General features: G+C 34.4%; 1 protein-coding gene across 1 annotated transcript; it reads right to left on the bottom strand.

Moving 5' to 3' along the window:
- Window positions 1-5754: 5754 nt before the first annotated feature.
- LOC110632937 (acetate--CoA ligase CCL3) lies at window positions 5755-8894 on the bottom strand. The gene is made up of 3 exons (XM_021781315.2): window positions 8614-8894; window positions 7526-8113; window positions 5755-6863 (listed from the first exon to the last, which is right to left on the bottom strand). Exons 1-3 carry the CDS (start codon window positions 8821-8823, stop codon window positions 5967-5969), a joined length of 1695 nt encoding a protein of 564 aa, XP_021637007.2. The 5' UTR covers window positions 8824-8894; the 3' UTR covers window positions 5755-5966.
- Between the last annotated feature and the right edge of the window lie 13023 nt (window positions 8895-21917).

Here is a 21917-nt window from a genome sequence, read left to right on the forward strand (position 1 = left end):
ACAAAAATATAGTTTTTTATTTATCTAATTATTTTATTTATTTCTTGATGAGAATAAAAAATACACATTACATCATTTTATTTACAATTAGATAAGTCAGACGAAGCCATTAAATCACCATTTTAAATTAAAAGAAAGAAGACAAATCTATTTATCCTATTAATAATTGAGCTAAATTTATGCATCATAAAGAATTTATTTTTTTTATTGATTTTTACTAATTAAATAAAAATAATGCTGGAATGAGATGTGAACAGTTTCAAAACAAATTTCTTAAGCAAAAGTCTTGTTTTTAATTTATTTAATTATTTTATTTATTTCCTTACTAGAATTTAAAAAAATATACAGTAATATTTAAACTAAAATTAATAAATTAATAACAAAACCACATATATTTGATTTTTACATTAAATGAGTTAAATTTAATTTTTACTTCTTTTAACACTTTTTAAATTTTTATAATTCAATTATTATTCAGCCTTCTACATATAAATATTATCATATATTAATTTAAAAATAAATATTAATTTAAAATATATTATTTAGTAAAAATAAATAAAAATAAAAAATAAAATAACACTATTTACGCGTGTGTATATATATATATATACATGTCACGACCCAACTTATGGGCCGGACCGGCACTAGGACCTGGATCAGCCTAAAGCCCCCGAAACCTGTAGTAAGCCTAACTATTCCTCAACCCAACTTTAAGGCCCATTTGGGCCCAATTTCAAGAATTCAACCGGATAAAGTTTAGTCATAAAATGTATTATTTAACGGGGAGTTTTTGACTCGCCCGACCTGTAAAAACAATATATAATAAATTGGAGAGCTCAGCTCACCCTCCTCATAATCAAATGTCATAAAAATAAATAGAAGCTCAGCTCCCTCATCCAGTCCAACATATATGCATTTAATAAGTTTACAGGTCCAACTTGGCAATTATATTACAGACCCAAATCAAATAAATATTTCTAACACATGCGAAATTTTAGGAGTTAACAGAATTATACAAACATTATAGACGTTAATAGGCGACCTGCGAGGGAGAGAGGCAGGTTATAACTCAACAAGAAATCTCCTGTATCCTGAAAAAATATGGTGAATAGGAGTGAGCGTTCGACTCAGAGAGTAAAATATCAATTTTAACCATAATCTCTATAGCTATATAAAGCTAATGCATTATGTGAAGTGAAATGCAGCATCATCATAATTTTCATATAAATCGCATCAAAAAGGCAATTTGAAGTACTCACACACCCAATAATGTCAAACAATACATATATGGGAGCTGATCCCCTATACAGCCCTCTTAATCCAACCTCTGCCAGCGAAGATCTCAAGCTGGACTTTCGCTTAATAAACCAAATATAAGGTCCCAGCGAAGATCTCAAGCTGTGTCTACCCCGAAGGACCGAGTCCCAGCGAATCTCTGAAGCCGTGTCTACCCGTCCTGTCCATATCCAACACCATACCACACGCACGCCAACGCACGCACACTGCTCTAAATTACCACAAACAACACCCATGGCAATTCATCAATTAAGAATGCAATATAAAATGTGTCTAGTGCTTAACTACATAGATATATACGTATAAATGATGCATGAGCATGTCTGAATATATAATAATATTAAAATTATAATTAAAATTAATATTTTACTCACAGACTTAACCGCAGTTACTGTAGTGGCTGGGTGAAGGAGGAAGGCTGTCCCAGCTCACCTGAAAATTTTATTATAATTATTTAATATCTTTGACTCATTACAAACTAAGAAAAGATCAAAGATGTCCTAAATCGTGCCGAAAATCCGATAGAATCTCTCATATACCTAGGACCTACCTAACTTGCAAAAGGGCTTAAAACACACTTCTATATCCACAACCATACATCCACAACTCAATCACATCACACAACCTCTTCTGAGCTCATCCAAACAATCATCAATCACAATATGTAAAATTACAATTTAGCCCTTATAATTGACCCTTTTTCAAAAACTACACAAGTAAAATTCTAAAACTTTGCCCTGCGGTCCTTAGCAATATTACTAAACTAATGCAAAAAAATTATACTTTTCTAAGCTACCACGAATATTTTATGGATTTTTAATCCCATTCAAGCACTAGATAATTAAGAAAAAGTAAGGTTCGGGTTTACCTATGTCGATTCCGACCCCGGGGACGCGCTCGGGACGTCTGACAATGGTGAGGTAGCCAAAATCTCGACCCAATTTCAAGACTTTTTTTGTAGCCTGTCTGTTTAGCCGAAAATTTGCAGACCCGAGCAATTGTTGAATTTCTGCGAATTGAAGGTACCTATACGAAGCCCACAACACGGGAGTTAGTGCAAAATTTTTACGAAATTTTATAAACTCATTTAGTACTCGGAAAAATACTAAGAAGTTTCGTAGGACCCATCGAAAAATGATGTCAAAAAATTTTGAAATTTATATTGTGCGAAGCGCTCGATGAGTGGAGTGCTCTGGTACTCTCGGTTTTCTCATAGGGTTCACGGTTTGCGAGAAATCTAGCCCAAAATTTGAAATGAGCTAAAACTTCTCAGGCAAAAATTGAGCAAACCGCTTAATGGATTTTGGTGTTATTGGTGTCTATGGAAAGCTCTTGAAGTGTAGAAGAGTTTTGACATAAGACTTGGCCCAAACGGTGGCCGGATCGGCCGGAATTTGGCCTGGAAGCCGAAATGACGAGCGCACGCAGGTGGGTCTTCGTGTGACGTTTTCGAGCGGCTGGAGCGTCGGTCGGCGGCAGGGAAGAGGCTTGGAGGTGCGTCGGCGAGCTGGAGAGGGCTGGGTGGCGGCTGGCCGGCAAGGGGAGGAGGGAGGAGAGAGAAAACGGGAGAGAGAGGAAGTATGACAGGGCGCGCGGAAGAGGAAAGAAAAAGAAAATGGGCCGGTCCAATTCGACCGGTCAGATCATGTCTGGTTTGATTTAGTCAGTCCGATTCAAGATAGAAAATTTTAAATTTTTACTCTGCCTTAGAACCCAAAACGAGATCCAAAAATTTTGAAAAAAATTCTAGAAAACTCAGAAAAATCCGTAGAGTCCAAATATATTTTTAATTTTGTCACGTGGTTTTTAAATTAATTTTTAAAAATCATCAAAGTTTTATATTTTCAGAAAATCAAACCCGATTTGTAAAATCTGAAAAATTTTAAATAATTTTCTAAAATTTAAATAAAATAAAATATTAATATTTATCCACAAAATAATAAATTTAAAAATTAGGGGTGTTACAATATATATGAGATTTCGATTAAATTTTATTATATTTATCTGACACTCATATTAAAAATTTAATTTATAATTATTTTTTAAATTATAATTAATATTTACATATATATAATTTTTAATTTTGATTTAAATTTATTTAAATTAATTGGATTTTTTAATTTAGCTATTCCGTTGGATACTTTAATAAGACCAACTTATTGATTGTCAAATTACAAATTTAAATATCTCGCTCATAATTTTTTTTTTTTGGATAATGCTCCGTCTTTAACTCATGCCTTTGCGGTTAAGATTTTAAATTTATTTTAATATATTTGTTACAATTGGATATAACTTCAATTTTGACCTCAAAATTCATTTGTATTTTTATTGCTTTTAACTCTTATCTAATAAGACTCAAAAGAAAAATTTTAAGATTAATGAAAATATATTTAATTATTAGACTCCACTCTATATTTTTAGGAAAAATACTTTCCAAAAAATATAAATTTTAAAAAATTTACTCTTAAAATATTATAACTCCGCCTAAGTAGTTTGTGCCTAGCCGGTCCCAAGTCCGGATAAAGGAGGAGGGTTGCGGTAGGTGACAACTAGCATAAAAATTTCATCACACTTTATGATAGGGATTCAAATGATATTAACGTTGGGGCGTCCTTTACTTACAACGCGCTACATCGGAGCCCGGGTGTAGTGAGAAATATGCAAGGGTGTAGGGCGTTCACCGAAAACGATGCGTCATGCCGACGCCCGGGTGTGGTGTTAAGTGAGCAAGGGTTCCATATCATGAACGGGTGTGGGTAAAGAAGTTAGTCCATAGGACAGATAGTAGAACAGATAGTGGAACAGAACACAATATAGACATAGAAAACAATAGAAGATATCATAGAAGGAGACCAATTAGGAAGGAACAAGATAGGAGGAGGATCAGGGTTGGTACTTTGAATGTTGGATCACTTACAGGAAAATTAATGGAGCTTGTGGATACCTTAGAAAGGAGAAGAGTGAATATTGCTTGCATTCAGAAGACTAAATGGGTAGGAAAGAAAAGCAAGAAAGTGGGTAATTCATGGTACAAACTGTGGTTTACCGGAAAGGAGAGAAACAAGAACGGAGTGGGCATAATCATAGCCAGGATATTGAAAGACGATGTAATAGCTGTGAAAATAGTAGGGGATAGAATTATACTAGTAAAACTAGTACTAGAAGGAGAAACAATAAATGTAGTTAGTGCTTATGCCCCACAAATAGGGCTAGATAATGAGAGTAAACAAAGGTTTTTAGAAGATATGGATGATTTAATGCAAAGCATATAGGATGAAGAGAATGCTTTCATTGGTGGAGATTTGAGTGGACATGTAGAAAGTGATAGGTAAGGTTATGAGAATGTTCATGGAGGTTTCAGTTTTGACAGTCGAAATAAGGAGGGAAAAAACATCCTGGATTTTGCTATGGCATATGACCTAATGCTAGCAAATACCTAATTTATAAAAAGAGTCACATTTAGTGACTTTCAAAAGTGGACAACATAGAAGCAAAATCGACTTCCTCTTAACCAGGAAGACAAATAGAGCTTTATGCAAGGATTGCAAGGTCATTCCAGGAGAGGCTTTAACAAGTCAACATCGATTAGTGGTATTGGATGTCAAGTTTATGAACAATTTAAGTAAGGTCAGAAGAAATAGTATAGCTCGAACAAAGTGGTGGGAGTTCAAAGGAGTAAAGCAAGTGAAGTTCAAAAATGAGCTTCTCGAGTCCGAAGCATGGAAGCTGGATATGGAGGCCAATGATATGTGGATACAGATGGCATCAAAGATTAGAGAAGTAACTAGAAAAGTACTTGGAGAGTCTAAAGGATATGGATCACCCTCAAAAGAGAGATGGTGGTGGAATGAGGAAGTACAAAAGGCAGTGAAGAAAAAAAAGGGAATGGTATAAGAAATTACCTAAATGTGATAATAATGAGGCATATGAACAGTACAATATAACAAAGAAAGAGACAAAAAAGACAGTTAGTCAAGCAATAGCACAGGCCTTTGAAAAATTATATGAGAAACTTAGAACTAAAGAAGGGGAAAAAGATATTTATAGATTAGCAAGGAGGAGAGAAAGGAAATATCAAGATCTCAATCAAGTTAGGTGTATTAAGGATAAAGAAGAAAAAGTGTTGGTGAAAGATGAGGACATTAAAGAAAGATGGAGAAATTATTTTAACGATCTCTTTAATAATAGTCAAAATGGTAATAGCGTGAATATAGACTATGGAACAATAGAAAAGAATGTGAATTATACTAGAAGTATTAGATCTTTAGAAGTAAAAGAAGCACTTAAGAGAATAATATTCAAAAAGTAAATTTAACTCTAAATTATAAAAAACAATAATATTCTTAGTATAATTTAAACTATAACACATTATTTGATAATGAAAATTAAATAAATTTTTTTTTTAACTTTCTTAATGTACTTACCGTCAACCAATCACATAAAGATCAAATAAGGAGGTATATCATGAAATAGTAAAATTTCAATTTTAGGTTTTAGTTTAAATTTCAGCAACCCCACATGTAGAATCACACACTAGATAAATTATATTGGTAGCTCAAATTAAAATAGAAGTATGAAGCGACCAACAATAGATAATCCTAAACCATCCACACTGGTATCTAGGAGTTATTTTTTTATTCAGCCATCAAAAAGATGCCAAGTCTCATTTTCTACAACTTGCTCTTTTTGACAGGCCCCATCTCTCTGGCCTTGGCCCTTAACACATGCTTTTGAATCTTCCCCGTAGCAGTTTTTGGCAATGGTCCAAACACAACAGACTTTGGAACCCAGTAGGCAGGCATTTTCGACCGGCAAAACTTGATTATATCTTCTGCCAAACGTCCTTCATTAGATTTCTCCGTGCCTGGTTTCAATGTCACAAAAGCACAAGGGGACTCTCCCCATAGCTCATCTTCTCTTGCTACCACAGATACTTCATATACTGCAGGGTGCGTATATAGCACATTTTCTACTTCCAAGCTACTAATGTTTTCACCTCCTGAAATGATAATGTCCTTGTTTCTATCCTTGATTTCTATATACCCATCTGGATGCTTCACAGCGAGATCACCAGAATGAAACCACCCATTTGCAAAGGCTTCTTTGTTAGCTTCTGGATTCTTTAAGTAGCCCTTCATTACAAGATTTCCTCGCATCACTATTTCTCCCATGGCCTTTCCATCTGCAGCTACAGGTTTCATAGTTTTTGGGTCAACTACGTCTAGGCCCTCCAAGCCAGTGTATCGCACGCCTTGGCGTGCTCTGAGGCGAGCTTGTTCGATGGGAGGAAGCAAGTCCCACTCAGGCTTCCATGCACATACAGTGGATGGACCGTAAGTTTCTGAGAGCCCATAGGTATGGGTAACATGGAAGCCTTTCTCTGACATTGCAAAGAGAAGAGAAGGGGGTGGGGCAGCACCAGCTGTATTCACATGGACGACGCGGGGTAAGGGAAGGATAGTCTCTTCTTTTGGAGCATTTACTATTGTGTTGAGCACCACAGGTGCAGCGCAGAAGTGAGTCACACCTTGGTTGGCAATGGCCGAATAGACTGCCTTGGCTGTGACCTGTATAAATCAGACGGGAAGTGATGGAAGACTATATCAAGGGAGGGAAAAAAAAAAAAAAAAAAAAAAAGAGGAAGAACTTATATAGATCAAAGAATTTCAGCCACTTAATTTTACCAAAAAAAAAAAAACAAAGAAGAACTTCAACAACTCAGTTGACCCAATTAATAACCACAATCCCCAAATGCACTATTAAAAGATCCAATACACTTTGTTGAACTTATTGCCAGTGAAGTGCTGCAAGATTCAACTACAACTTACTGCCTCATAATAAAACAAACAGACTACAAGAGGAAAGCAGCACAACTCTACCTACTTGACATTGCAACCCAAACATCCACCTTCCACTTCAGCTATGCTAGGTAGCAATACGATCAGGATGTCAAATCTTACCTATTACCAGAAAGCAACCATATATTCAAAATATCAATTCTAAATTTCATCTACAAATATTGCTTATGTCAAATGCCAAATTCCGCCATAATTAACCAAAACTTGACTGCACCAACAGAGCAGATTTCCCTACATGGTTCTGTCGGAAAGTGATTGCAGAACTCCCAAACTTTAGCAAGGAAGAAGTCAGTGTTTTGCACTATTTAAATCAGGAAAAAAACAAATGCTGCAAAAGAAAATTTCCAGAATTTATTAAGCTGGCCAATTACCTGCCTCAAGCAAATATTTGTCCCGCAAAGAGCTGCAAGCGACCAGGCGTAACACCAACCATTGCAATGGAACATGGGCAAAGTCCACAGATAAATAACTCCTTCATTGAGACCCCATATCATAGCACAACTTAACGCCATGAGATATGCCCCCCGGTGGCTAAGCACTACCCCCTTGGGGCTGGCTGTTGTGCCGGAAGTATAACCCAAAGCAATACTCTGCCACTCATCCTCTGGTGGTTTCCAAGCAAACTCAGGGTCACCGCTTTCCAGGAACTTGTCATATTCAATGGCCCCTTTTCCCAGAGCATCCTTGAGTGACTCGGGACGACAGCTTTTATCAGATATAACAATCAATAGTGGAGGGTTATAATGGTTATCATTCTCTGCTAAGATTTTCAAAGCATTCTCTGCCAAGGAAAAGAACTCTTGATCCACCATCAAAATTGCAGATTTTGAATGGCCCAGAAGGAATGCGATGGTTGATGCGTTGAGACGAATATTGACAGTATTTAACACTGCTCCAGCCATTGGAACTCCAAAGTGAGCTTCGTACAGGGCCGGGACATTTGGTGCAATTATTGCTACCTGCCAACATCAATAAGAAAACTCTTGCCTGAGAATTGAGAAATGTCAAGTCGCTTTTGGGTTCTAAAACACTTGTACTGTAATTAAAATTTTAAAATAAACGATGGGAAAAAAAATAATCTGCCAATAAAAATGAATCATAATTACAAATTAACGCAAATAAGATTTTCCATTCATATGAATCTCAGTACTAAATTAAGTCTAGACCCCTTCAGAGAAAGAGATAGAAATATCAACAAATTATGAGAATTATAAAAAAAAAAAAAAATTGATTTTTGATGTAACAATTTAACAGTTATTAATTAAAAATACGGTATTCAAAATTGAAAATAATTATATAAAAAAATTGTTTTAAAAAAATATAGTGTAAAATTTATTTTATAAAAAGGCGAATTAAAGTTAAAAAAATAAAAAAGCTTAAGAAATGTATTTATTCGATTAATATAATCCGGCTTTGGTTTATCGATGGAGAAAGAGCAAAAAAATTTCTACAAGATTACCGTGCTTCCAGCGCCGATGTTGCGCCTGGATAGAGCCGAGGCCAATCGACGGCACCGTTGGTAGGTCTGCTCCCACGTATAGTGAACTGATCCATGAACCACGGCTGTTCTGGTGGGGTGTACCGTAGCTGCTCTCTCCAGGAACCACAGCGGCGTCAAGGCCATGTAGTTAGCATCAAGCTTGGGAAGGTCATCTATGTCCCTCGCCATCGTCTGCACCTACCTCTATCTCTCTCTCTAAAGCTGGGAACCAAATGATGGTCTAAATGAAACAAACTGTTTGCTTGGCATTTATAAGAGCGACGACAAGTGACAAAGTGATATATTTTATTACGTAAAAGTGCCGAACCAAAAAAACCCAAGAACCGAATTACATTTTTTTGAAGAACTGAATGAAACCCATTAAAAGGTTAACTAAATCAAATCGAACCGAAATAAATCAGTTTGATCAATTCGTAACCGAACCATCTCAGCCATCAGACAGAACCAAGCATCAATTCTTTTCAGCAATCAAAAATTCAAAACCCAATTGAAGCGAAAAAGCAATGCAATCAAACATTAATGAAATTGAACAGAACCCAATTCAAGAATTCAACAGCAATCGAAAATTCAAAACCAAATTGGGGCAAAAAGCAATGCAATCAGACACACATGAAAATCAAACAGATAGGTTGATTTTAGAGTTAAAACCCATGAGTGCTTACCTCTACATACCGCACCGTAAAAAGCACCAATAATTTAAATTTTTTACAAATATTTATATTTTTAAAAAATATCATTTAAATTAAATTAAATTAATTCTAATTTACAACTTATTTAACATTAAATTTTGAAAATTGAAATTAGTTTTATGAATAAAAATATCATTTTAAATATTATTTAAAAAATAATTTTAAAAAATAATTTTATTATTTTAATATTTTTATAATTAAATTTAATTTTTAATTATTTTTTAATATTTTTTAATTAATATATTAAAAAATAATAATTTTTTAACAGTAATATTAATAGCAATACCAAACCACCCTTAATCTGAACCCATAAAACTCAGTTTGAGTTTGAGTCAAGTTATCCTAAAATTTTTCTTCTTAAATCTTAATTTCTAATATTTTTAATCATTAAGCAAAATTCAATTTATACATCACTTCCATTTCGGATGAGACAGTGGAGGGCGATTAGTTAGTTGCATGCACGGCGTACCACAAGTGGACCCCAAACAAAAGTGGGTTTATATATATATAGTAAAATATAATCTTATAAATTTAAAAATTTAATTTTGAATAAAAATTTCATTTTGGATGAGGACAGGGAAGTGTAATTAGCTGCGTACATGGTGGACCACAAGTGGGCCCGCATTCAATACCTGTTCAGCTGGGGATGAGTCACTAAACAAAAGTTTTTTTTTTTTTTTTATCATTAAAAACGTCGGATTTTTTATGTAAATAATATTTTTAGTAAAATATAGTAATATTTTAATTATAAACGTACTATTTTCTAATCACGTCTTCAAGTTACCAAATTTGACTTTGTGGCTCACGTTGATAATGATAGAATACAAAATTTAATAATAATAAGAAAAAGAAGAAGAAGTTAAGTTGCTTTAAAATAAATAAATAAATAAGGCAAATGCGGTTACCTGTTCGACATGTTATTTAGGCCTAAGATGGAATCTCAGTGCAATATTTTTTTCATTAATCGAGTATGTATTTTATAATTATGGAAATTAAGAATTTAAATTTTAATTATTTTATATTTTAAAATGAACCTTAAAATAAAAAAATAAAAATAATATCTTAATTTATATATTTTATACATATTAATTATTTCACATATAATTATTTAATTTATCATTAAATTTTAATGCTGTCAATTATTTTTAATTTATTATAACATAAAATTTTTTTTAGCTATTTAATTTTCCTGTTATTGTCATTTTAGTTGTTTTGAATTATTTATATATTTAATAATTAAATTTATGTTAATTATTATTATCTTTCTTAAACTAATTTTATGATAAAATGTGCAACACCCCTCACCCGACTACAGTGTAGCGGAGCAAAGTGTGCTACATTCAGTGCCGGAGCACCCTATCTTATCTTACTTTATTCCTTTCATATTTTGATCTCGTTATATTTTAATATTAATTATTCTTCGACGGAGAAACCAGCAGAGTTTCCCCTATTTTATTACCAGTTGACGTAATTTACTATTTACCTGTTTGAAAGTTTCAATAATATTTTACAAATAAAATCTCATCAATTATTTCATAACCATCTCATAATTCACATCTCATTCATATATCTCAATTTCATATTCATTTCCATGCATTATCTATATATTTCAAATCTGTCTTCGAATCCATACAATCTCATTCATGCTCAAATCACATAAGTAAAATTTTCAAATTTCTTTAATTTACATAATTTCATAATTTACATGATATATAAATTAATTACATATGAAAAAGCTAATTTATTAAATTACATTACATTTCTATTAATTACCTGCTCATAATCTACATTATAATACAATATCTAGCATTTTATACTAAATACAAAATATGATCTATATGGGCCCTATCTACATGCATTGCTGAGGAGGTGACAACCTTGAATACTCCAGCCACTTCTGCAGATCTAGACTCCAAAAATCTTAGTCAAAGTACCTGCACGAGGAAACAAATCCATCGCGCTAAGCATTGCTGCTTAGTGGTGCAATAATAGAACAAGAAAATAAAATATACAAATAAAGAAAGAACGAAGCATAATTTGAATATTTAAGAATCAATTTAATTTAATACAATGTGTCTAATATTAATTATCTTTTGTTCTCATTTGTTTCGCTTTGAAAGCGTTTAATTCCGAAATTCACAGGGATAATGTACAACATACAGAATTAATAAAAATACTCAGTTTATATTTATATGGCAATAGAAGGTACATTTAAAATATTTAGTTAAGTTATACCTATTTTTGCAACTCTTTTATTATTTTACTTAACAATTTTTATGTGGTTTGGATCGTTTCATAATTGTAACTAATTCTTTTGAAGACTTATTAACTCATTTATTTGATTTCTAATATTTTTAATTACTAATAGTCTTAATTTATTTTAATAAATTACACTGCCCAAGTAACCTACGACAGGCTGACTAAACTGGATAACGGGTCGTTGGCTCTGGACACCGCGGTGCCTCGGGCCGTCATACCATGAGACGCAGAACGTTAACCACGTATGCAGTCAGTATGGCTAAAAAGCCATGATATCACATAATCGGGCATAAAAGCCATGAATACGGGCATAAGAGCCATGAATGCAGGCATAAAGCCTTGAATACAGGCATAAAGCCTTTCGCAGTACTGCTAAAACAATACCCTATTGGCATGCCAAACTATCCAATCTGACACACATGTCTAGGCAATACAATGGCACATAATATCATTAACCATTAATATATTGTGTTTTATGACTTCATTATTTCATAATAAATTTCAATTATAATTCATACATTCGTTTGATCATTTATATGATCACAATTCACATCAATTATCCTTTTTATACCATTGTACTCAAAATACTTCTCCTTTCTACAATAATGAGAACTAATGTCTCATTCATACATTAATATGGTTCATTTATTCATTCTTTATGTTATTCATATTAATCACAATTCTAAACAATGGTTCACATGTACCATTGTATTCAAAACATTTTTCCTTTTCTCATTTATACATTCAAGAATCTACTTATGTAATTGCAAATTTTATATTTCAAGTTGAGTTATTAATATTTTATGAATTCCATTTGTGATGGGCATATAAGCCCTAACTATCTATTCATATCTGTCGCAAGGGATTTTGCGGTCGCCTGAACGAACCCTCACCGAAGTGGGAAAGAGTGAGGAGTCGCCACTTTAATTTTGAGGGAAATTAAAGAAAACCATTTGTGAAAATATATTGAAATGAAACCACTTCAAGACAGAGATTCTAGGTTCGGGGTCCGTAAACGGGTGGGGAAGGTGTTAGGCACCCCACCTCGTCCCTTAATAAGGGTAAGTAGATTTAATTTTGCATTAGTTAGGAGGGCTTGAATGGACATGTTGATCCTTTTGATTAAAGGAACATTTGATTTTTCACTAAATTTGGATCACCCAGATACATAAGTAAATGAGACAACCTTAGTGAGTTATTGTTGTATGTTAATTTTATTTGAAAGGAATATTTTATTAAAATTTAATTTAAGAATCGGATAAGAACTCTTCTCCGAACTCTTTAATATTTGTTAAAATTCTGAGTTGAGACCGGATAAGAACTCTCCTCCGATCTCTATTTAATATTTATTAAGATTTTGAGTTGAGACCGGATAAGAACTCTCCTTCGATCTCTTTTGAGTATTTATTTTAAATTTTGAGTTGAGACCGGATAAGAACTCTCCTCCGATCTCTTTTGAGTATTTATTTTAAATTTTGAGTTGAGACCGGATAAGAACTCTCCTCCGATCTCTTTTGAGTATTTATTTTAAATTTTGAGTTGAGACCGGATAAGAACTCTCCTCCGATCTCTTTTGAGTATTTATTTTAAATTTTGAGTTGAGACCGGATAAGAACTCTCCTCCGATCTCTTTTGAGTTAACAGGAGCCTAAATGGGATCTTTCCGATCTCCCGAATTTTAATTTCAGCTACATGTCATAAGGACCTAAAGCTAAGGATTCTGGCATTTAAAGATGCTGGGGATAAGGCTTCTAGATACCTTGTGACTAAACGGGGGATACTAGACTTGATTTTCCGACCTTCCATGTAGTCATCTTACCAATACCTATTAATGTCCGATCTATTTTGTTTCGTTTACTTTGGTTTTATTCCACTTTATGGCATCTTGCCGAATTGCCGTTTACGTCAGCCTAATAGTTTGGCTATTTTCCTGACGTGTTATTCAGGCTCTTTCTTTAAAAGAGACCCTTAAATTGCAGTTACCTACGTTTTACCCAACTACTTACACGCTACTAGGAGATAGAAAACTTGCATTTAGAAATGACGAAGATTAATAAAATGATGGACTGATCACTAAAGAGATAACTCGAGAATAACGTTCTTTGGGGTTCTTTTGCACAAAATGAACTTGGAGAAAATCACATACGTAAGAAGAACAAAGAAAGTATGAAAAGTAAACGTAAACACTTAATGAAACATCAATATGAGCTCTTCCCTGTAAGGAGCCAAATATATTGAAATAACTACGGGGTGACAAATAGTGATAAGACAGCGGACTGATTAGCCTGAGGGCTGATGTTCGTCGTGAACTGAAGGGTGCTTTGCTAAAATGCAATCAGATTAAGATAAAAACCGAGTGGAATGAAGTTGAGCTTGGACAATGGGAATGAAAACAGAAATGATAAAGGGCTGAAAGTGAGAGTGTGACCAGATAATGAACAAACTGAAAATGTAGAGTTCCAGTATTCAGAATCCTTTTCAAGAAAACACTTCAGAAAACTAGTTTCAAAAGTCTTTCTAATCAACACTTCTAAGTAGCAGAGTAACAAACTGAATGAAGTTTCAGAGTTCTTCCGCTATAATAACTACCTCTCTTTTTGCCCGTCCCTTGAACAGTTTTTCATGCAGGTATTTATAGGAATCGGGTGCTCCCCATGAAGGGTCAGGATTTATTTTGAGGGAGATGGAGGGTCAAGATTTTGAAGGACATGATCGGATGCTTGAGAATTAAAGAGAACCAAAATGAACGGCTGAGATTATTCTTCAGAATATTTGTCCTTTTCTTCTTTCAATCTGACGGTCTCAAATCCTCTTGTCCGGAGCGATCTGAGGGCTAAGAGCGAAAGGCGCTAGTTTTGTCGTCTCCTCTCTTGATCCAAGGGCTCCGCGTTCGTCCTTACAAGTGAAATCAACGGTGGAGATTGGGATGTATAGGACTGTCATGACATACCCTGGCACCTGTCAGCATTGCGGGCGATTCTTAGGCGTGCGGTGGAGATCTCGTCTGCCACGCTTTAACTACCTCGGCTCTGATTCTGACGACGGTTATTTGGGATTTGTCTTATTCTTTTTGCCTTCCGATCCCTCCCATGCTCCTATTCCGATCTCTCATGCTGATCCCCCATGTTCTGATCTCTATAATTCCGATCCCTAGAGATCGCCCAAATGATGTAATCCGATCTTTTGGAAATAAAAGTCAATTCTCATCTTGTTATTATTGCATTGATTATTTTCCAATCTCTGATGTGTTTATCCGATCTGGTTCCTAACTGAACAACCCTTAACTGATCCACAATTCGAAACATTTATCTTAATATGCCGATCTCTAATTAGCCGTTCTCTTTATGGAATTTGAGAGACGTGTCAGAACAGCTGGCGAATCCCGTTAACCGATGCATTGCCTGGGACATCGTGAGCATTAAATGCTCGAACGAGTATAAATAGGGGTAGGGGTTAGCCAGTTTCTTACTTATGCCATTTTCTGTCTCTCGCAAGCAATTCCAAAATTCTCCCGATTTTCAAGCTCTTCCGACTCCGTTCAAGCTCCGGTAAGGGTTTTAATCCTTCTTTTAGCTTTAAGTTCTTTGTTTTCCTTAAAAATGAGAGGCGCCGAAGGTCAGAGAGCGGTAAGCCCACCTTCCGTCCATGTTTCATGGTCGTCTGATGAAGAAGAGGTGGTCGGGCCAAGCGCACAACCAGAACCTCTTAGGGTCTCTGTTCCAGCTCGGGGGCGGATCGCACCATCAAGGCATGCACCTTCTTCGGGGAGGGAGAATCTTCCTATGGACGAGCTGCCGTCGATCTTGCAAGAATCCGATCTGCAGTCGTTTAGCCAGGAGTACAACATAGAGCCCGATTCATATGAACTTATCCGGTGTCACGGCGATCACCGAGCCGATCACTCCTTTGAAGAGAATGACATGGTGATGGTATACGAGGAACAGTTAAAGGCCGGTCTTCGGTTCCCTCTGGACGACTTCTTTAAGGAGGTCCTAAAATTCCACCGAGTGTGCATCGCCCAAATTCACCCTAACTCGTGGCGGATCTTGGTAGCCTTCCGAGGCCTGTGCCGAGCTAAGGGAATCAGACCTACGGCTAAGGTGTTAGCCGAACTGCACAGGCTAACTCGCCAAAAAGACGACGAGCATTGGTTCTTTCAAGCGAAGCCTCATTGCGGGCTCTTCACCGATCTGCCCTCCTCCCTTAAGAATTGGAAGAACCGCTTCTTCATTCTGAGGAGCAAAAATCCGACCTGCTTCAAGGACTTCCCCCGTAGCTGGTGGCACCAGGGGCCCTTGATTCCGAAGCGTATTACCCTGAACAAGGAGGAAAGCCTAATAGTGATGGAGCTGAAGAATCAAGCTGCCACTCAAAAGTACTCCTGTTTAGATGCGGTGACTGCCGAGCTGCATCATTGGACGATGGAGTTGATCACGGGCGAAAAGCGCGGGCTTCAGCTCTCTGATCTTGGCATCGGTATTTTCTATTTCTCAGATCTTTGGACCTTAGCGATCTCACTGACCTCTTTTTTGTGTAGGTATGGCGGGTGGTGAAGGTTCCAGGAAGCGGAAGAAGGAGAGAGAGATTTTCCGGAAAATAAAGGAGGTGAAGCGTTCGGCCCTACTTCAAACACCCGGTCATGAACCTGGGGAGACGCAAGGAGGCCCGTCCCGACCTTCGGGGCCACCGATCACTGAAGCTGTCCGATCTCCTCCTCAACAGGAAGAGCCGCCTCCACCTCCTTCAGCTGTTCCAAGCACAAAAGGGGGTCGTTCTCGACCTCCTGCGAGGCCCCCTTCTCGTGGCGCCCAAGTGCTGATCGCTTCTCTGGAGAACAATCGGACTGTTCGGGAGAACCCCGATTTTGCTAAAGTCTTGGGGTCTTCCATCTGCCTTCGGGAGGATCGGGACAGACTGTCTCTGGACAATCTTGACGACATCCTAACCCGCTCCATGAGTCTGAATGTAGAGTGCCTGGTGAACCAGCACATAGTTTGGGAAAAGGCGCACCGCCTGGGTAAGGAGGTCGAGAAGAAGGGTCAAGAAGTGGCATCCCTCCGATCCCAACTCTTATCTGCTCAGGATTACATATCTCGAATTAAGGGGTGCATGAAGTACTATGAAGATAAGCTGGCCGAACAGACTCATGTTCTGGCTGAAAGGGATCATGCCCTTAGAGAAGTCCAGACGCTCCAGGCCAACGAAGCTGCTCAGGTCGCTCACCTTGCTGAGGAGCTTAAGGCAAAAGATGAAGAGATGGTGACAGGAATAGCCGGAGCTTATGTGAACGCTCACAAAGATCTCTTGGCCGAGCTCCAAAAGCGTTACCCAGAGGAGGACTTCTCTTGGATGGCCGACCTGGCTCCCGGAGGCGAGGAGCAAAGCGAAGAGGAGGCCGAGGATGAGAGAGAAAATGAGCAAAATGTAAATCAGGCTGGGGGTGATCCCCCAGCCGAATGACTTGTACAAACTTTTGAAATGAAATGAAGTGGAATGCCCTTTTTGTTCGATGAATGGTTATGATCGGAAAATTTCTGAATTATTAAACACTTGATCGTCTAAGTATGTTGAAATAACTGAAAATGATTATTAACCTAAGTGTGAGAGGTCGGAAAACACGATGAGTATGAGATCGGTAAAGAAGAAATGCTGAACGGGACTTGATTAAAATTGGAAATTAGACTTGGACACTTAAGATTGGAATCCTCATTAAACCGGACCAAAACCTTAGCTCTTAAACTTTTGAAAGGGAGATCGGCAATAAAACTGGTAAGAAAAGATCTAGTTCACTTCGTTTATACTACAACGGGTCGGAGAGATCGGTGAGCGATTTAATAGACTGGCAAGGCTCTGACTGATGTGAGGACTTAGCATTGATTTAATTCTTTGTGAGGAGAGATCGGAAATGTGACTGTCTATCAAAGAGAGATCGGAAATGTGACTGTTTATCAAAGAGAGATCGGAAATGTGATTAGCTGTCAAAAAGGAGACTTAGTACTGAGATCAGTTCCAAAGTTTTATTGATTTTGGAGATTGGCCAAAATATGGTGTCGACAATATCAATTAGGTGACTTATTTTTCATGTTTCAAGTAATCCATAAATATTTCATGGATTTCAAATTTATGGCCTTAATTTCTTTTTAACAATTTTGACTAGGATGCATAGTCCACATTTGTCGTACAATTCTAAGCATTTAAGCTTAGAATTGGTTCTAGGTCTTCATCTTAATTTACTAATCATTTTGATTACTATTCACCTTACTAGTTAACCAAAATGTTGACTTTTTTATACTTAATGGATATATTAATTCTAATTACACCAAGATCCCACATTTTGAGTTTTACATTTGCTAGTATTAATTGCCAATTGCAATTTAAAGTCCCCTAAATGCATTTCTAATTTCACATTTGAATTTCAAGTTTTGGTGTCACTATTCACCTCATTCGTCAACAAAAATGTTGACTTTTGGATAGAAAACAGGTACATTGGTTTTGACACTCCAAACATACCACATTTTGCATTTAAAACTTGTTAGAAGTGATCACCATTACCATTTCTAAGCCTAACACTAAGTGGCAGAATTTTTAGTTTTTGTACCATAAGTTTACTGTTCTATTAGGGACTGTTACAGTGGAAATTTGAGGAAATGGTAAACATGAAAGTTGTTTCTTATTTTGTCTAGTTGAATTTCTTTTTTTGAATCACTCTATTTGGAGTTTTGTAGTTCCAGATATAGTCCAAAAACCATAGCTGGCCGGATTTCAATTCTGCAGAATTTACCAAATCTACAGTACCATAAACAGTGACTGTGACTGCCATTTTGATTAAGTTCTTATTATAATTTGGGGTAGGTTTCTTCATGAAAGTTGTTTGTCTATGTCTTAACCTATCACTGTAAAAATTTCAGGTCAATTGACCATTTCTACAGTGAGTTATGGCCAAATGAAACTGTTCATTTGGTCATTTTGCAGTTTCTGGGTGCAGGGTATCCGGATTGGGGCCAACTTTTGGTCCTCTTGATTTGGTCTTTTGGGCATAGTTTCTTCAGCAAAAATGTGCCATTATAAGTCTAGTTTCATGTCCAATTGGCCAAACACCAATTGGACCAACACAGCCAAAGATATGGCAGTCCAAGTGGGCTAGAATCACAGCCATCCTGCTGCACTCACTAGGCAGCATACTCATTCACTTTGCCATGCTATATTTCAGTCCAAATTATGGTCAAATTTCCTCAAATGGTCACTAATTGACCATTAGAATGTTCTTGAACAATTTCATAAGCCAAGTCAAATTTTCACCCCCAAACCCTAGCCCAAATTCAAGGTTCACCCATATTACCTTAGTTTAACTCACTAATTCATTATCCACATGTATATATTCTTTAATCATGATCTTTAGTCCACTTTAAGTCCATCAAAACAATCACTCTTATCCCTTCCTTAGGGCTGCCAAAATTCAGGGCATGCATACACATAAATTTCATTCATTTGGCTTTCAAATTCTTACTCCCTTTTAAGTCTTTAACATGAAAATAAAGAGTTCTAAGTATATATGTGCACTAACCTTTAAGTAGCACTTCTTGGACTTGTATTCTCCTTAGAATTTCTCCTCTTTGTAGCTGCCTAGAGCTTCCTTAGGGTGTGTGGATAAGTTTTAGTGAAGGTGACTTAGGGTTTTGGGGTGAGGAAAGCATGGAAATTGAAGCTTTAGAAAGTTTGTTAATGGAGGAGTGAGGGAGGAGGTGTAAAACGTTTTGAAGAAGAAGGAAAAGGGCTGTTGTTTTTTTCACTTCAATTTTCTGCCCATTTGACTCATTTTAATTGGTTTATGGACATGTGTCACAAGGTGATTTGGTGAGAATGCTTAGTGACATAAGCATGAGGTCAAAATTGCAATTTTAATTCATTTTCTTTTTTTTTCTTTGCTACTCATTTTCAATTCAATTTTTAGCAATATTTATTCACATTTTATGTCATAATAATTATTTACTCAACTGGACAAGTCGGCCAAAAATCGTCTCTGAAGGCGAAATGACCAAAATGCCCTCCGTTTGGCTTAACGGGTGAAAATTGTCTGTACCGATTGAAAAATTTTTCTAAATATTTTTTTGGCATTCTAATGCCATAGGAACCTCAATGACCCTTCTCTGGAGTCCCAAAAATTATTTTATAATTTTTCCCCCGAGTCTAGGGCTCCTAGTTGCGAGAACCGCAACTTCTTTCTGGTTACCCATCGCTTGGGCACCGGCTCATTTCACTTGGTTGTATTTTATTTCTAAAATTTTTACCAAATTTTTCTTATTAATATTTGAGTTAATTATGGTCCCTCACTTTAGTTTAAATATTTTTCCGGACGTTCTAGCTGTCTGGACTGACACCGGTCACCGAAACAGTAGAATGTACGGAGTTGTTACAGTGAGGGTGTTACAAAATGATTTTTAATTTATACACTAACAGCATATTAATAAAATATTATATTTTCATCTCATAATAATAATAATAATAATAATAATAATAATAATAAATTATTCATTCATATTAAAAAAATAGACTTTTTTGTAATATCTATTTTGATATTTTAGTCTAACATACGTGTGAGTGTAAATTTAATTAATAAGTAAAAAAGTAATTAAATTTACTTTACTCTTAAATTTTGATATAATTTAAAATATATTTAACTTATTTTTAATAATTAAAAATATTTTTAAACAATGTACATATATTTTATTTTTATATACTAAACTTATTACTATAAAAATAGTGTTAGACTTTCTTTTAGATGAGTTAATTAATTTTACTTTTTAAATCATTATTATTTTTATTATCTTCTTTTATAATTAAAATCTACTGTTAAATATTTTTTTATTATAAAATTTTATTTTATTATATATTAATATTAATTGATTTTAATCTAAATTATATACACATAATTAATATGCAATATAATAAATAATAAAAATTATATTTGAATTGACTAAATAATTTTAATAATTATAGATATATTAAAAATTTTATTTATAAAATGTAAGTATAATATTTTATATTATTATAAAATATTATTTATTTCATATAAATCTTTTACTTATTACTTATATTAATATAATAAATACATAAAACAAAAATCGCAACATCGCGCGGCTCCTAAGGACAATGAAATCCTTTTGCCCTTATGAATGAATCAGCCAGCGCCTTTGCAAGAGCTCAAAGGACTATATATATATATATATATATATATATATATATTATTTAAAATTAATAAAATATATAATTCAATAAAAAATAGCAAACATTGATTATTATTTAGTAAAAATATAATTTATAATTTTTATTAATTATAATAATTATATGGCTAATTAAATTTTACCCCTCCCATTTAATCCTGTGTTTGCCTCTGAGCGGGGGAGTATATATTTTCATCATATAAAAGTTCAATTGAAATGATATTCTGTTAACTTTTAATTTAATTTTATTAAAAAATTCATTTAAAAAAATTATGTATTTAGAATAAATTTCAAATTATAAAACTTTTAAATTTTATTATTTAGAATAATTAATTAATAAAATAAATACTTTTTTTGATTTTATCCTTATTTCGAAAAGTAAATATAACTTTAAAGTAAAATTATTCTGAGTTTTTAGTAGAATGTTTTATTAAATAAATTGAATTTTTATGAAATTACGTTATTTTTGGTGTAAATTAATTTCAGTCAAGATATTTGCTTTTAACTAAAATAATATTTTTTTTGTTAATTTATAATATTTTAAATATGGGTATTGATTAAATAAAATTTAATTTAGCCTAATTACATTAAAAAATATATATATTTGCATGGATTTTTTAGTTTTAGTTACAATTTTATTTAATTGATCAATTTATCAAAATTGAATTAAAAATTATTTTTTAAATTGACTTAAAATTTTATTTTAATTTCTTTTCTCTTTATTCTTACCATAAAAGTAAAAGAAATGAGAAAGGAGAAAGAAAATAAAATGAAAAAACTATTTTTAATAAATATATTTAATTTTTTAATTTCAATCCTTTTATTGAATTGGCCAGTGAATAAAATAACAATGAAATTAAAAATTAAATATAAATAATTAAAATTAAAATATTTGATTGTGAGTTGTGAATATTTGTACTATTTTTAGTATTTACTGTTGTAGACATTTTCAGGTCAATTTTAGACATTGAGATTAAGTCATAATTTTAGACAATTTTAAATATCTGAATTTTGCTATAACACTAGTGCATAAATGGTGATATCAAACTGTATATGCAGGTTTCAAGCATAATTAAATCTCAAGATTTGCACA

The sequence above is a fragment of the Hevea brasiliensis genome, chromosome 15 (genome assembly GCF_030052815.1).
Source record: "Hevea brasiliensis isolate MT/VB/25A 57/8 chromosome 15, ASM3005281v1, whole genome shotgun sequence".
Lineage (NCBI taxonomy): Eukaryota > Viridiplantae > Streptophyta > Magnoliopsida > Malpighiales > Euphorbiaceae > Hevea > Hevea brasiliensis.